The 18,289-nt window shown below is 37.5% G+C and overlaps 1 protein-coding gene across 6 annotated transcripts in view; it reads left to right on the top strand.

Annotated features, from left to right (window-relative positions):
- Positions 1-18,289, top strand: part of KCNMA1 (potassium calcium-activated channel subfamily M alpha 1) — a 496,510-nt gene that overhangs the window by 455,951 nt on the left and 22,270 nt on the right. For all 6 annotated transcript variants that reach the window (XM_065670697.1, XM_065670696.1, XM_065670698.1 and 3 more), the window contains one exon: positions 16,540-16,653. In XM_065670697.1, coding sequence (XP_065526769.1) covers positions 16,540-16,653 — 114 coding nt within the window. The remainder of the gene's footprint in view (positions 1-16,539; positions 16,654-18,289) is intronic.

Below are 18,289 nucleotides of genomic sequence, written 5' to 3'. Positions count from 1 at the left end.
TCAGCCATTTTAAGTGACCAAAAATAATAATCCAATTAAAAATTATTTGGTTGACTGATTGTTAACTAAATGAATTCTGAAATGTTTGTTGTAGTTGTTTCATTCTTATTTTTTTTTAAACAAAGGCTGGCCATCCTGATTAATGAAGTTAACCGGAAAATGAGATAAGGGTATCCTACATTCCCAGCACATGTCCCACATCACCATTTGCTCACAAAAAAATCAAATTTTTGAAGATTAGGTCATTGTGATAAATGACTCAGTATTGCCTTTTTTCAACTTGCACATAATTTCTTATTCTGCTGAACTAGATGGATCAGCTGATAGCTGTTATTTATTTTATGGTAGCACACTGTAGCTCTAGATGGGATTAAGAGCTTTTTGTCATAGTCCTGATATATACAAGAATAAACTATGGCCTTTGCCCTGGCAAGTTTCCAATCTGATGCCTTGCTTGTTCCAAAACTTACGTGCTCCGTGTTACACAGGTTAATAAATCTCTCTGACTTCACTAAAACCGTCCACCTGTGTAAAGTTAGATTATGTGTAAATCTTTCTTTGTATGATTTGGGCTTAAACTAAAGAGGCTAGATGGGAGAGAGGCTGTTCACTTCACTTCCTGTCCTATGGAAGCCATCTACATTAGGACCTTACTAGCCTTCCAGTCTTCATAAGAAACCCTTGACAGGAAACTTCCCATGCAGCACCATTTGCATTTCTTGTATTTTTCTTGAAGCTGGACACTAACATTAGCTGCCATAATTTACACACACAGAGAATAGTTTCCTATCTCTCTTAAAGCTTTCCTAGGAGGAGAGAGAAACTATTAAAGAGGTTTTCAATTCTGTGGCTTATAAACTAAAAGTGTGTTGGGGCATGGCTAGAGAGATGCATTTCTTTAACAGAATTTCTCTGTATTCGAGAAATGCTGTAAGGTCCTAGCCCAAATATCTTTAAGCTTTAACAGCTGTCTCTTTCTCTTCTTCTTTCATAATACCTTCTGCTACAGCCAGAGAAAGATAAAACCAGGCAAAGGAGGTAGATAGTACAGTACATCAAGCACATGATTTCACACTTAAACTATAAATATATTTAACCATCCCAAGACTGATATAATTTCATGGTGGCTCTACTTTATTATTCTTTGCTGTGCGACATCTTGAAAGCAAACCCCCTATTATGATGGTGTACTATTTTGTGCATTTCTGATGCTGAGGAATAAAAAAACCCCACTCTTTTTATGAGCATTAATTATACACCAGGCAAGGAAGCAATTGCCTCTATGTTATGAAATATTAAATCAAAATGCTTCCTGTTCCCAGATGTCCCAGAGATAAATACAGCAGTATTTTGAAGCCCCACTTGGAGCTGTTTTGCCTGCAAATTTATAGTTTTGTCTCCATTTTCAGAAAACCCTGTTTTATGTGAAGTATAGCACTCTTGGTAGTTTTTAAGGAGCAAACTCCTCTGGAGTTGCCTGTGTAGGCAACAACTCTTATGTAGATTGCACACAAGGGATCTGAAGTTGAAAGGCTCCTTTAAGATGACAAATGGGTTGAAAGTGTTATTGTCTTTGATTGCATGCCTTACATCATCTGTATGTAGGAACAAGAGAGCTATACTTTATCTTCAGCCATTTTATAAATATTTAAGTCCTTATAGTTGCCTAAAGATATTAAAGCATATTTTACAGTAGTTGGAATATAAATATTATATATAGCACAAGATACCAAAGTAGTTTAATGAATTCATAATTTTCTGTTCAGTTTTATTGGAATGTGGTTTATGTTCCAAAACTTCCATTTAAAGAATAAAAGACCATTCTGCTCCCTGACAAGATGTGAGCCAACAGTGAATATTTTCAAGGTTGCTTTAAATGATGATATGGGACTTCAGTTAGCATGAAGGAAGGGAACATGGGTGTTGGAATGTACTACACCAATCTCTTTGGTTTAACTTTAAAAACGTATTTTTGAAGAAACCATTTGGTTTTTAAGTCCTTAAGAAACTGTAAGGTGTTTCAGTTTTTTGCCTCTATATTTTTTAAAAGTTCTTCATTGCAGAAGGAGATACATATCCAGATCTAATTATACAATAAAATTTTTTAAAATTTGAAGTTTAGTTTCTAAAATAGCCAATCATAAAATCTGGTGACATTAAATGTATAAAAGGTCTGTACTTCATGGTCCCTTGAATACAAAGGTATATTGAGGTTATAGTTGTGAATCTTTCAAATTCCCATCAAATAAGAAAACCTTTTTAATATTTCACAGTTTCACTATTTCCCAATAGGAGTCCATGCTGGGTAATGCTTGCTAATTGCCCACAACAAAAGTAGACACATAATGCTGGTAAATTACCTGACCCTTTGCATTTTAATGAGACAACAAGGATTTCATGAAGTGATGTTGTTTCAGTGGTTAATGGTGTCAGCAATGTTGTAATTGTAGGCTGAGGCACATTAGCTGCACAACCACATGTAGGAAGGGTTTCTCTCAACATTCCCTTTGGAGAATAGAATAGGGTATTATCATTAAGCCTATGTCATTTGCATGCTGCTAATCACTTACTTTATTATCTTGTGTATCCACTGTCTTTCTATAATTGCTCTTTAAATGAAAATTAAAAATAGTTCCAATGCCCACGATACTTGTGATAGCATCTTGATTATGAAGATACCTTCAAGAAAATGGAACATATAGATAATATATTAGAGGATTACAAGATAGTTTGAAAGTTAAATACCATAGCAGGCAGCCTCATGAGCATAATTCTGGTATCTTTCTTTGCTTCAGTATGCATTGTTTGTTTAATAAATGGTTATTTATATGCATAAAGGTGGTTGTTTTTTTAAAAAGACATACATGAATTCAGAGATCAATATCACTGTTTCTGTATTAGTGTAGAAGAGATACAAAACATCAATATCCAGCAGATTCCACCAGTCTAATAAAGTTACAGGAGAAAACTAGATTTTAGTTCTTTATTCTTTCCAGCTAAATCCTAGTCTGTGATACCCACTATAGAAGAGTAGAATCTAATATCTACTAGTGAGCTGCAGAACTTCAACAGCTTTAGGTAAAAACTAGCAAAATACTTGGCACTCTTTTATCAAGACAGACCTGTTGATTTTAAAGTTTGACATAGTTACATTTGAGGCAGCCTAGGCTTTCCATACTAGGCAGTCTCTAAAAGCTTAGTAACTTCTGGTTATCAAGAACCTTCCAAACTTTTCAGTATCTACTGACCTGTACATGCAAACTGAGAGTCAGTACTGCTGTGCTCCTTATAATGTGTTTTTGCAGAGGATCACCTCCCTTGCCCTGCTGGTCACACCTTTTTTGATGCAGCCAAGGATTCAGTTGACTTTATGGGCTGCAACTGAACACTGCCAGCTCATGTAAAGATTCTCCTCAACCAGAAGCCCCAAGTCCTTGTCCTCGAGGCTACTCTCAATCCATTCTCCTCCCAGCCTGTATTTGTGCTTGGGATTGTCCTGATCCAGGTGCAGGACCTTGCATTTGGCCTTGTTGAACTTCATGAGGCTTGCACAGGCCCACCTCTCAAGTCTGTCAAGGTCCCTCTGGATGGCATCCCTACCCTCCAGCATGTTGACTACACCACACAGCTTAGTGTTGTTGGTAAACTTGCTGAGGGTGCACTCAATCCACTGTCCATGTTGCAAACAAAGATGATAAAAAGTGACAGTTTCGGTACTGATCCCTGAGGAACACCAGTCATCACTGGACACTATTTGGACGTCAAGCTGTGGACCACAACCGTTTAAGTGTGACCATCCAGGCAATTCCTTATCCACTGAGTGGTCCATCCATCAAATCCATGCCTCTCCAATTTAGTGACAAGTATGTTGTGTAGGATAGTGTCAACAACTTTGCAGATGTCTAGGTCAATGATGTTAGTTGCTCAGTTGCTCTTCTGTTATCCACAAATGCTGTAACCCCATTGTAGAAGGCCACCAAATTTGTCAAGCACAATTTTGCCTTAGGGAAGCCATGTTGGCTACCAACAATCACCTCCTTATTTTCCATGTGCCTTAGCATAATTTCCAGGGGGATCTGCTCAATGATCTTTCTGGGCATTGAGGTGATACTGACTGGTCTGTAGTTCCCTGGGTTCTCCTCTTTTAAAAATGAGACTTATAGTTCCCCTTTTCCAGTTATATCCTAGTTGATTTCATTGCCTGCTCCTTGCTACCAAATCTTCTTTAGGGTTCATAAAAAACAAATTTTATCACAAAATATTGGAAAAGGTTCCTTGAAGTAGGAGTTTTTCATAGAGTTTTTAAACAGAGATTTGAAGTCTTATTTGCAACATTTTCTTAGACATGTGGCATGTAATGTTTCCATTCTCAACTCCTCTTGTTTATTTTTAGTGTCTAGCTCCTACAGTAATTTTACTAAAAACTAAAGAAAATTGTAGGCTTTTTGTTTAGAAATTTTATTATTAGGTGTTGATGAGCCTAGTATGACATCTAAAATTCATGAAAGGGAAGAAATCTTCTCATCTTTTTTCTTGTCAAACCATAGAGATCAAGTTGATAGCTAGAAATGTGGAAAGGACCTAGTGTTTCCTTCAGGTCTTCATGAGAGAATGGACTGGGGATTGACAATCTCTCTGCTCTCCCTTGCTGATCAGTGAAGGGAGACAGGGGACAGCAGTGCCTTCTTGAGCTTTTCCTCATAGGTAATTCTCTTGACTTGTTTCTCCATAGAACTATCCTCAAGTGAGTCAAACCAGGAGCTACTCTTTGATAAGCAATGGGAAGTCTGTCAGGAGAAAAAGGCTGGGAAGTGCTTACGCAACATAGATTGTAATGTACATTTCAAAATACTCTCCCTGCAAGAGAGGGAAGTGACTCCACTTATTTGCTTGAAAAGTGCAACGTTACCTTTTGTTTCCCAGGTTTCTCAACATCTTAGAATTTCATTATTATTAACTCATCAGTTAAATCATCAGTTCATTTTTTGAGTGGCAATGTAAGCTCTTGTTTGTCTGGCTATATCTTCCATTTGGAGCGGCACAGCTGTAGGCTGCATTAGGCAAAGAGGGTGCTTCTTAAAATCTTGAATATATCTTGAATTTTTTATTTTTTTAATTTATTTTATGGCAATATGCTTTCCCGTGTCAAATGTAAATAAGCCTTAAAATTTATCTGCAGATTTATATTTCAAATTAGCCCTAACCAAAACCACATCTAGAATATTTATTCTTAGCATCCTATCAAATAACAAGAAATGAGCTAAAGACACTCAGAAGTATTCAAAAACCCTAGTTGAAAGGACAGCTGTTTCCACTGATCTTGGTATTCATGCAATTCAGACAAGGAGGTTAACATTTTATTTTTTATCAACCAATTTAAATCTCCAATAAGTAATAATGGATAGAAAAGTTAATGTGTTAATATATAGAGATTATGCCATTTAAAAATATTTAAATGCATGAATGACAGTAAGTAGTCAATATAATGCTGAAAAACTGAAAAAAAACCCAACCCTGCTTGCTGGACATTTTCAGTATGACTTTATTATGCACTGGATACCACAGCATTTATTTTATGTCACCACTTAATTTTCACTACTTAAGGAACACAGCGTTGCATTTTACTGTTGTCATTGTCTTTACCAGCTTGGCTGCTAGTGTAATGAGTTTTGGATCCCATATAAGTAAAATAAATAAGGAGCTGGTGTAGAGACATTTCTGCTGGTGTTTCTTTAAATATAAAAAGACATTTGAACTATGACAGGCAGGCAAAAACCAAAACCCTTTTCAGCCAAAAGTCCAATAAAATAATGAGTCATTCTATCATGATAGTGAGTTACTTTTCTCTTTCTGAGATTGATATTCACTAAAAAGGGAAAACAGTGAGCCAAAATAGTGCAAGCTGAGCAATGGAAAGTTCATCTTTTTTTAAGAACAGGCAGTATCTCACTGGTTTTATGTATACTTTTTTTCTCAATACTTTTGAGCAAACTATTTATTTACACATATGACTATACTTTGCATATGCTTCCCCCTGGAATAGCTATCACGTTGCTTTCTGTCTTCTTGATTCTGGATTTTGTACTGCTTGCGAAAGAGGTTTCCAAAATTTACAAATTAGGTGCTCCCAGTAGTGTCGCTACTGTTCTTCATACAATTGTGTCTACACAAGCTTATTCAGAGGGTTGACATCTCTTAATGGAAGTACTTTCTGGATATACTTGCCTTCCTATTACTTCATCGTGCATAACAGGGATGGTTTTCATACTGGCCAGCAATAACAGTAATTCTGAAATGCAAATAATTGTGCTGATGGGATGATGTATATGTTTTGAAAATATACTGCAAACCCTAGAATGGCATTTCCTTATTCCTGTTACAAATTGGGCATCATATGTTATTTGCAAGGTTCAGATTAAACTGCAGCAGGGATGTAGTAAGCTGTCTTTCTGGACCAGCAGGGTTTTGTTTGAAGAAGTATACAGATGCTCCTGAGGCAATTATCATTCCTCACAGTGGTAATTGCACCTGGGTGCAAGTGATTTACTGTGCTTTTTTGATTGGGATGGTTTTTTTTTTTGATGTTGATTGGGATAGTGCTATGCAGACTGGCATAGCTCAAAACAACTTGATAGTCATTTTCACACATGATACCTACTAAGATGTTTATAACAAACATGCTACTCTGAAGTTGTGTATGTTACAGAAGGCAGTATTTGGGTGACAGAGCGTGACTGATTTTTTTCACCCCTATTTATGGTTTTCAGTTTAGAGTTCTGGTAAAAAATGTTGGCTTGCAGAGAACCTTTGAGGTGTTGAAATCATTAATGCCAGAAGGAAATTCTTTATTAAACCTCTCTTTAAAAAATATATTCACATATGAACGCAAAATCCGCATTCCTTTACTTTGAGAATTTAATCAAACCCGAAGTTTTTAAATGACAAGTTTAATCTTTGGGAATAACCTACATTCTGTCACTTGTACTCTTATGACAACTTGTCCATTAAGAAGTTGTGGCAAGATTTGGTGAAATCTGGCAGGACTGGACATGAACAGAATATGCCCTCTAGTCGGCAGGCTTTGCCAAGAGTTGCTATTCTACAATAATGGAGTAAGATGGAAGAGGAGCTTTTTGGTACTTGCAAATAGATTAGATCGTAGGAAATGTGCAGGAGGCCTATGGAGCATACCTGCCAGATAAATTAGAGGTGGTCTTGATCTGAATCCAACCTGTCTCAGAGCTCAGGTCTGGGAATCCAGTTCATATTTCTTTGATAAAATGAGGCCTTAACCTTCACAGTTAAATCTTTGATCCCCAAGACAGCCTTGAATGTGGGATTTTAGTTTTGACCCTGCCTATAGAGAACTTAATGACATTTTACCATAGGTTTCCAGCTCAGTTCCAGCTTGAGTAATTTACAAGTCTGATGGCATTGTTTAGCCCACACAGACCATGAAGTCGACCGTAAGTAAGTCCAAGTTGATGGAAAAACAATATTGCTAGAACAGAGTGACAGATGCTGATTATCACAAAATGTCTGTTTAAGCACTTTGAATGTATCCATTTCCTCACTGCACACACCTGAAATTTTTGTAGAAGTTATAAAGTAATTGTACTTAAAGACGTGGAATCGTCTGCTAAAGAAATTGTTGGAATACACGTTGCAAATAATGACTGCTGTGGTTATTACTGTTGCGGCTCAGGGGAGCTATTCAGATGCCTCATTTATTTGAGCTTAATAGATTAAAAGTCCAAATTGAGTCTCATGATATAAACCTAATCAAATTCTAATCTACATAATTTTTCCATAAGCAGCAATGGGAAATTTGTTTAATTTATGTTCCAGTAGTTGCCAATCATGTGTTGGACAGCGTTGTTACTTTTATTTATCAAAATATTTTTATTGATTACTTACTGTGACATCTGGCTTTCCTTTTCCTTTTTCACTAAGGAAAAATTTACTTTATTTACTGTAATGTGGGATATAATGACATAATGTAGAGTCTTGCCTAACATGCCAATATGTCATTTTTAACGGTGAGCTTTCCATTTTTTTTTGTCGTTATTGAATACCTGTCTCTCTGAACTAGGTAATATAGCTTAATTTATTGATAAGTTTTATTCAGCATATTTATTTATTTTTGCTTGAGGTCTAAATATGCAAGGTTGACTTATGATTAAACTGAAAAGAATTTGTTATCATTTTATACTAAATTCTCTTAGCTGCAAACCTGTGCTACACTTAGAAGCTATCAACTTTGTGCCCTGGAATTACCTAGTGTAGAAAGCTATTAAATGGTAAATTAAGAGTAGGGACAGTTAAGAAATGAAGTTTGTGATTAAAGTGGCTCAAATCCACAAGGATTATGATTGCTGATGTTGTTATGAATTTAAGAGTGTTCGTAATAATTGCTGAATAAACACATTACTATTTGTTCTCTCTTTCCAAATATTTTTATAGTTCTAGTGGTTCTTTCTGAACAAAATAAGAATGAGAAAAAAAAATGTGAGAAGTAGCCAAACTACTCTCTAGCACTTGGACAGTAGTGTTAGGAGTAGGTGCTATACCCAGAGGTGCAATCCACCAGCATAAATGAATAGTCACCAAGAGATGAATTTCCACTAGAGCAAGAATGGAAACCAATGTACTCTGCATTCTAGAAGTCCTTTGTATTTTACTGTGTGTTGTCCTAGGTGTTTTCAATTAGAGAATTACCCAATAATTCCTCTGGTTTTGGAGATGGCTCAGAAAATAGATGCTTAAAGAGAGCTACATGGTGGTGCTAACTGCCAGGCAATAAAGTCTTGATGGCCTGTCCTTGTTGCACAATGGAGAACCTGCAGAGTGTCTCAGTTTAATATTTAATTTCCCTTCTTGATAGCCTAAAAGCTTCAGGCAATTATCCTGGTTTGCTTGGCTGTAACCATTATGCCTGTCTGCATAGGTTTCTGTGATTTACTTTTCTCTGTGCCGTATGGTGCTTTAAAAAATAAGAAATTATTTTCAAAAGTAGTTTTACACTTTCAGAATTGTTTGCTTATGTACTAGAGACTGAATGAGAAGTCACTGATGTACTCCTAGAGTACATATTACATTCCCAAGGCAGATGTGTATAAAACAGGATGGCTGCATTGCATAACAGCAGTTCTAGTTCAACCTTGGCTTTATTGGCTGAAAACAAACAAACAAACAAATAGCTTATATGAGGCCAAAGAAATCAACAACCTAGGCAAAAAGTTGCTTAGAGCTTTGCAAAATCACCATAGCACTAAAGAAACTAAGGATGAAGACTCAAAAAAAGAAAATTTCATTTTGTTTTCCCTTTATGAAATATAAAAATAAATTCAGCATAACTGTGCTTGATTCCACTGAGAGTGGGAAGTTCTCGTCAGACTAGTACTGGCCAGGAATATTTACTATATAGAGAAATAAATTTTCTATTCCAGCAAACATGAGAGAAGTGCTGTGGCTACTAACCGCATATTGTCTCACTTTAGGTGAGTCAAACAGTAAGAAGAGAACACCAAAGCTATGCTCTGTAAAGCCTTATTAAAGAAAGCCCATTTGTTTTGGTAGCTTTGGATTGTATAATCTTGTGGTGAACTTCGGCAAAGCTATCATTTGGGTAATTACCCCATGAGATTTGGTGGGAACAAAAAAAACCAGAGCACAACACAAAAAAATAAAACAAACAAACCCAAACCAAACAAAAAAAACCAAACCAAACCAAAAACAAACAAAAAACCCCCAAAACCAAACCAAAAAATCTCACCTAACCCCCAAACCAAAGCAAAAACCACAATACCAAATCCCCCAGAATCACAGGCAGCTTTCTTGGGAGGAAGATGGCAGCTTGTTCTCTGTAACTGTCTGTCAACAATCAGTGCTCCAGGGGTTGCTCAAGGGTTTGTTCCAGTCCCAAAGCACTGAAGGGTTTTTAACAATTGAGAAAGCTATCCTTCTTCACCCTCCACTCTCTGTAGATTTATCTTGGCCTGTATTTGAGCGCCAAGCATCTTTGAAGATGTTGTGGTCTCTTGAGAGAGGTAGGTGCTTACCCAGTCACATCTGCTGTCCACATTCCTCTCCTTTTCCAGAGATTTAATCTCTAAGAGATTATTAGATCTTCAGTCACAAATTACAGCAAAAGTCAGAACTGAAACCAGAATTTAGGTTTTCCAGGTCCTGAAGACAAGCTACAACTCTCTGTTTCAGACCACACGGGACGTTGAAGTTAGAATTGTTTCTAAATTGGATGGTTGTAACAGATTCCCATGAATGTCAGCAGCTCTTTAGCTGCATGACTGCTGCTGAACTTTCCAGGTATACCCAAGTGGCTGTACTTTGGAGAATAACAGTATAGTCTATCATTCAATTGAATTCACTGGAATATTAATGGACATTGTCAGCAAACAGTAGCAAAGGGATATAGCTGTGAGGTCCTTTTGTAAGAAAAAGAATTATTTCATTTTGGTTGGCTGTGCTTAATGAAAATCCTTGTTCCATATTCCTGCATGATAACTTGGGGGAGTGTTCAGTTTACCGCCAGTGTATTGTTCATATATGCTCAAAACATGATTGTTGTTTCATGCTTCTTAGATGAGCCAGAGCTAGTTAGTAGTATGTATGCTTTTAAAGTTATATTTTTGAGGACTTTAGTGCGTACATTACTCTGAGAATATCATGGCACCTTTCTGTAGAACAGTACTATTTAAAGGGCACTATCAATTTACATGGCACTTTAGTGACAAGGCCACAACCTTTAGGTCTGCCAAGTAGATTTTCAGTTTGGGAAAATGCATTCTCCCTGAACAGTTTCGGTTTAGTAAAACATGCATCTTTGAAAGGGAAGGGAGGCAAAAAGGAAAGGGGCAGAGGGGAAGGTGAAGAGGATCAAGAGGATCCATTATAATCTTTTAGATAAGAAGACACTTTGTAAATGTAACATAAAAATCTGGTTTGAAAATATGTGCCTTGTCTTAGTGAAGTCAGTGAAACAGAAAGTACATATCAAACAGCCAGATTTGTCTCTGCATTAAAACTCCAGGAAACCTTTTTTGGCCCCTGAACAAAATAAAAGAATATATTTATTGCTATCTAGAGCAAACCTTCCTGTGTCTCATGAGACGTCACTCAGTCATGTGAACTAGCACAACCAGCAAATCACTTGGCCATCAGGCCAGTCACTCCAACCAACAGGCGAGCAAGGCAAACTGTAACTATTGCCAGTGCTTTCAGTGGACAGAAGGCCTGTTAAGCCATGGCAGCATTCCTTGCTTTTGAACTTCATCACAGGGCCAATGGGTCTCTCAGAATACATGTATGTTACTGCTGAGCCATAGTTAGTGTCCTCCTGAGTTCCTGAGAGGAACACAGATCAACCTGGAGGCACGGGAGGCACATCTCTCACAAAAGCCCAGTACTGCTCATCACTTTGTAGGTGGTGTTTTGTAAGAGACAAGGAGGGCTTACAGCCAGATGGGCCTGCTGAGCTCTGAGATGGGCAGCATCTGGATCCCCAGTAACTCTTCCAAAAGAACTTTCCTCCTTGTGGGGAGGAAGTTTCCACAATTTTCTCCTTCCACAAAGATGAGACATCTTAAAGAGGTAGAATCACAGAATCACAGAATCCCAAGGGTTGGAAGGGAATGCAGTTGTTTGGTTGTTTCACGTACTTGTGTGGGCAATAGTATCCCAGAGGGAGCCAGGAAATACTTCCTTGCACAGAATCAAGGCATTGAACCTGCTGCTTTCTGCAGAGAACTGCAGAAGGCTCAAATTCCTTCAGAGCAGGTAGCTGACTTAGGGCACTGAAGTCCCTGCCTCTCAAAGAGGGAAGCTGCTGCTGGGAGGGAAGCAGTAACTCCCAGTTGCCAGTCCTCACCGATTTTGAGCATATCAGAAGCCTAAAGCCTGTATTCCTCTCAGAGTTATGATATATTTAATCCACTGTTAAGCAGCATCTTGTTTCAGAGAGGGACAGGTACTTGTTACCTGTTAAGTCTGAGCCACTTTGTCATTTGATAAGGGAGGCCTTACCACTCTACAACTACCTGAAAGGTGGTTGTAGTGAGGTACCCCTCTCTTCTCCCAAATAACAAATGGTAGAAACAAGAGAAAATAACCTCAAGTAGCACCAGGTCTAGATTAGGTATTAGCAATAATCTCTTCACTGAAGGGGTTGCCAAGTGTTGGAACAGGCTGCCCAGGGCAGTGGTTGAGTCACCATTCCTGGAGGTGTTTAAAAGATGTGTAGATGTGGCATTTAGGGACATGGTTTAGTGGCGGACTTGGTAGTGCTACATTAACATTTGGGTTTGATGATCTTAAAGGTCTTTTCCAACCTAAACAATTCTGTGATTCTGTGTTGTGCTGCTTATCACTATAGCCAATGGTTGTGGATTGATCCTGGCTGGCAACTATGCTCCTTCCTACCCAGTCACTTCCGAACTTCCCCGCAGTGGGGTGGGGTAGAGAAGCAGAGGGCAAATGTGAGAAAAAACTCACAGGCTAAGGTTTTTTTAAGGCGGTTTAATAAGTGATGAGGCAAAAAATCCCAACAACCCACAAAAACCCCCAAGTGATGCAAAGACGATCGCTTGCCCACTACAGCAATTTAGTATTGGATGTAGTGGCTGCAGGAGCTGACAGGATTTTGCTGCACCTTACCTCCTACTTGTTTGCAAAGAGAATTCCCTTCATCAGAAGGCCCTCACTGTCACTGTATTTCCATATGCAGGAACTGTGGTTAAGCTTGCAGAAGCCATTTGAATTTTACTGTTGAGGTTGATCCTGTTAAGCAATTGAAGCCACAGCTCCCTCAGTTGTTTGTTGAACAAGGAGACACTGTGGTTATAAGATCACAACTATCAGCCCTGTTTTACGATTTTTATGAGTGCTAATGGAACAAGGTTTGGGGACTGAAGGAGAAAATGGAATATGAAAAGGAAAATGAAAAGAGGCTGTGAGGAAAGCATGTCATTTCTAAATGAATGCTCTGTGCAGAAGAATTGAATCTTTTCACAGCTGAAAATGGATCTTAAATCTGATGCCTTAGCTTGTTTCAGCTTCTGTAATGAAATAGAGTTTTCCTAATACCCTGTGACCTGAATTTCTCCCTGCTTTATGGGTGCTATTCCTTGACGTACAAACCCGTATTTTCTCAAGTCAGCATTTGATGATGGATGTCAAAATACAGGTCATGTATTATGCATATAGCATTACCGATTTAAGGTGTTTACTTGTCAAGTTGAAGAAATTCAGAAATGTCACATTCACTGAATCTGCACAGCTGTCACTTGTAGTTTTTCATGCCTTTAAACCAAAGTTCTGATAAAGCAGGTTAGTTTTCCTGCACTTTTTTTTCCTTCTCTCTCTCTCCTGGAGGAAAAAAGGGTCCCTATGTATAGAATTTATGTTGTGACTTGGGAGCAGGAATGTGGCCTGAAGGTGTACGATGCTTTGTGACTCCAAATGTGGGCACATTAATCCCCAAGTACCCCTGTTTTCCTTTATCTGAAAATATTCCAAGATTTTTATATTTTTACAAGTGGATTTGTAGGGGTGTCTGAATTAAGTTCAGGAAAGGAAATTAAATTAAAATAGCAAATATATCTCACATCTTCCAAGACCATAGGATGAAAAATATCAAGGCATGACTCTATTTTTCATTCAAGGAGAAAACAAAATCCCTTTAACATGCTTCTTGCATTTCAGACTGAATGTACTGTGTGTGCAGTGTGCAATTACAGAGCTCCTGACAATCTGTGTCTAACAGAAATGCCACATTTACTTCCATCTTCTAACACCATCCTAGAAAGACAAATATTTGAAGGGTTAGAGAGAGGTGGCTACAAATAGCCTTCGATGGAGAGTATGCATGTGTGTGCGTCTCTGTGTGTGCACATTTCAGTAGCAGGAAGGCAAGAAAGACTTAAACATTTAGATGCAGTTATGCCAACTTTCTTCAGTTTCCTAGTAGGAAAATACTGATGTGTTCTTAACATCTGAAGAGCCTGATTCACTTAAAGATATTTTAGGGAAAGCAACCTATGATGGGGAGAGAAAAGCCTTCAGGAAAAAGAGAGAAGCAGGGCCTCTAAGGGTGCTCCCAGCAGTACAACCCCTAGGGCACATGAGAAAAAGATTAGTTTGCTCTCAGATAAGTGAACATAAAAAGTCTTAGTGTTGCTGTTTTGACTTGTAATTCTGCAGAGGACCCAACTGGGCCTGCCACTTTAACTGCTCAAGACATGACATGTGGTGCCTGAAGGAACTCCATTAGACTCTCTGTGTCTGAGCAATCCTAGGCTCTGCCGTGCAGAAGTAAGCATTCAAAGAGCCAATACAGCTATCAGTCACAGTGCCAGGCACAAGGAAACATCTGCAAACCTAGACCATTTGGGAATGCAGCTCACTATCACCATGCCAGTCTAATTCAATTATTTTCAGCACAAGGGGTAGTATTAAATGATGGACATCAAATTGACAACATTTCCAATTGTCTCTAAAAACTCTGCTTTCTAAAGATTTTATATGCACTGGTAATATTAAATAGAATTGCTTTGCTGTCTTAGGTTTACTTATGGCGATGTCTTTGTCTTGCAAGCTGTTGAAGATACCACATCCGCTTCTTTTCTCTTAAGAAATTTCTTCACAAACTTTTCACTCCCTTTTTACTTATCCTGTTCTTACAGTCCTCATGTTGTATCTAGCTTTCACATGACAGTCAGAAAGAAATTCATAATGCTACCTTCTGGAGGGTCTCTCTTCTCAGTGGTTCTTTCTAATTTTATTACTTATAAATTAAACCAAGAGGTTCAGATCCAGTGGTCATTATAGTTTGTCTTGATGAGGGGCAGTTTAAAAGTGATGGTAATTCAACAGGAGAAGAACCATAAATCTCTCAGACATTATGAAACCAGTACCACATGTCAACAACTACAGTTTAGTTTAGAGATTTCCTGGTTTGTAAATTAGTCTTTAAACTGAAGAAAGGTAAAAGAGATAGATAATACCATATTATCTTCTTCTGAATTCAGTAGCAAATGAATGCATAAATTAATTTAACACAATGAAACAGTTTCCATACTGCAAGAAGATAATGAATTTACATCAGAAGTTAATTTGGCTGTGATTAATTTAGAATTGGTATATGGAGAATTCAAAACTGTTTCAGACCAGTAATGACAGAGAATCAAAAGTCTGTCCCTGGATGATGTTGGGTGTGAAATCAAAGAACTCAGTGATAATGTGGCAAAAAAGAATACTTTCTCAGAAATGTGTGTTTTCCAGTGAGCTTGGCTCAATGCTATTCCAAGCAGACAAATATTTGCTTAAAAATGCTGCCTTGACATTGATCTGTGTCAAACTCTAAAGTCAAACTCTATCTTTACCATCACTTCTGCAATAATGACATTAAATAAACATGCTTTCTGCAGCTTTAATGGACAAGGGAGATGGAATGCATTAGTCTCAACTGTGAATTTCCAGTCCAACTGTTGCATGGGCTTTTGTGTAACTGTCTATTTTTCAGTACTTACAATCAAACTCCAAAGGGCTTTGCCTGCATATTTTTTACTTAAAAAAAAAAAAAGGTGTCAAGAACACCATTTCAAACTGCGTAGATAATCAAGATGAAAACACAGTCTTTTTTAGAGATGAACCTTGCTGCTCTCCAGATCTTTCTTTTTCCTTTGAGTGCCTGCCAATATATTTCCTCTACCACCTCTGTTTTCTTTACATCCCCAAAGGTATAAAACTCTTTCTAGTTTCTTTGCAAGCATTCCTCTTACATACATTTTGAAAACCTGTCTTTTTCTTTCCATCCTATCCTTTCTTTTTTCTTTTTTTTTTTCCTTCTGTTAGAATGGGCCCTTCCATCCCAGTATTCCTATAATCATAATCCTTATAAAAATGTGTATTATGGTACACCTGAAAATAAAAAAACCTCCACCAACTATGTATGGTTTCTATTGCTCCTGGAAAACAGTTAGAAAATTTTAAATCCTGCATGTTGATTAAACCTAAAACCTACCAATAAAAGCAAACTGTTCCTTGTGGTCATACTACTGTTTATAAACAACACTCTTTCTTTAAAATGTTAATTGAGATTTAAGGAAAGGTGCTTATTTCAGGATTTTTTAATATACTAATAGGACAAAATTAAACCACTCTAATAGTGAAGTCTTTATTTTTTTGCTTTTATTTAAGTAATCATTACTCTTTCCATTTTGCATGTTTTGATACAAAGGCTACCTAGGATAATAAAATAAATTTTAGTTTCTCCATTAGCTACCAGATATCTCACAGTAGAAATGACCTGCATATTTGTGAAATATTATGCTTTGAAGAAATAATTGTTGAAAATTAATTCAAGTTTGGTTTAAAATGAAAATTTTTTTTCTATACTTTTCGGGGGTGGGGGGGGAGGGTGGAATATAGAGATAGAGAATTCACGAATTCTTGGTTGGCGGGGATTTTTTTAATATAATTTGTCCTATGTAAACTTTTTTCTATTTTTTTTTTTTCATTTAGGCTTTACACCCCCTGGGATGGATAGGTCATCTCCAGACAACAGTCCAGTCCATGGCCTTTTACGTCAACCCTCCATTACAACAGGAGCCAACATCCCTATTATAACAGAGCTAGGTAAGGAAAGCTAGTGTTTGCCCTTTCATGTGTATTCTGATATCTATTACCACTTTTCTTGTTATGCAGTCTCAGGAAAGTTACCTATACTGTATCTCATGCTGCTGTTTTCTCTTCTGATAACTATTTTGAATTACTCTCTCTAACAAAAAATTAGTAACAGTTGTTTCACTTTTTGTTTGAATTAATGAAATATAGTTCTCTCATTCCTTTGGGTTTTCTGCATTTTCCTAAATAAACACTCTATCAGAGATGCTTTTTACATAGTGCAACAAATAAGCAGGGGTATTTGGACTAAGGTTAGAAAATTTAAAAAACCACAATAAGTATGAGCAGACATTTCCTGTGCATTTAATCAATAGTAAGAGGCAATTTATTTATTTCTTCATGGTCCAGAACTGTTTAATCATGTGTAACCAAACTCTGTATAATAGCATGAGACATTTTACTCCTGAGAATACGATGATGGTAGGTAACCAGGCTCTGATTTCCACTCTAGCTGTGGGTATTTATGTTGTCAAGTGGTGTGATGTGAAGTGCAGAAGCTGTTCTGTTTTTTTCATGGCAAATACAAACTTGATTTGTGGTCCTTTGTCCTTTTATTTTCTTTTTCAGTTTTATTTTTTAGAGCCTTACCTGTCTTTTTCCCTTACTTTATTCTCTTTCTGTACTTTCTTTTCCCCCTAAATACTTTACTTATTAGCTAAGCCTGGCAAACTTCTGCCTTTGGTTTCAATCAGTCAGGAAAAAAACAGTGGAACCCACATTCTAATGATAACTGAACTGGGTAAGAGTGCCTTTTTCCTTCACATCACTGTCTTATTTTCTGTTGTTGTTTTTACTGTCATCAGCTTTTCCTTTATTTATCTGGCTGTATCAGAGGGGCTACCCTCATGGCACTGCTTTGAATGTGTTTTATTTGTGGTTCTGGTTGAAATTGACTGTCTTGTTCTGGCCTTTCTTAATGATTTTTTTTTTCACGCAGCATCAGTAAACCTTTGATCACACTCGTCTGACCTGCCGGCTGTTTCCATAGCACCTTCTCACCAATTCATTTTCTTTGGCCTGGGTCCCCACCTCCTGGGCCTTCCCTCCCCCTCCACCAATTTTTCTCTCCTTTTCTCTCTCTTTCTTTTTCTCTTTTCGTTACCTCAACCTGTTGTAAGTTTGGTGGACATACCTTAGCAATTCCACAGGAAGTCCAAGAAGAAGTAAAAGATATCAGAACACACACCCGAAGCATCATATTTTCCCTTAAGCTATTTGTTTGTTTATTGTGGAAAGTAGGCCTTTTCTCAGAAGCTCAAGTTTTGAAGCTGTAAAAAAGCAGAAAGCTTCTGTGTTGCTCCCTCTCAATAAAGAGAGCTCTCACCAGCTTTTGTGAGCAGTGTTTGATGAGCATTTCCTGTGACGCAGCACCATATGTTTGAGCCTACCTCACCTAACCCAGAGATTTTAAGTAGAAATCCTAGAGTGCTAACTTGCATCAGAAAGATAAAGATACTGAGGATGAGATCACACATACAGAATTCACGTTAGATTTGTAGCAGCTTGGAAACTGACACCACGCTTGGCTAGCAAGCTAGTGTCAAAGTCAGGTATTGGTATGCCAGATAAAAGTGGAAAACAAATGCTA

The sequence above is a fragment of the Lathamus discolor genome, chromosome 3 (genome assembly GCF_037157495.1).
Source record: "Lathamus discolor isolate bLatDis1 chromosome 3, bLatDis1.hap1, whole genome shotgun sequence".
NCBI classification, from domain to species: Eukaryota; Metazoa; Chordata; class Aves; order Psittaciformes; family Psittacidae; genus Lathamus; species Lathamus discolor.
Note: the sequence above shows the minus strand (reverse complement) of the source record. Positions and strands in the feature narration are given on the sequence as shown.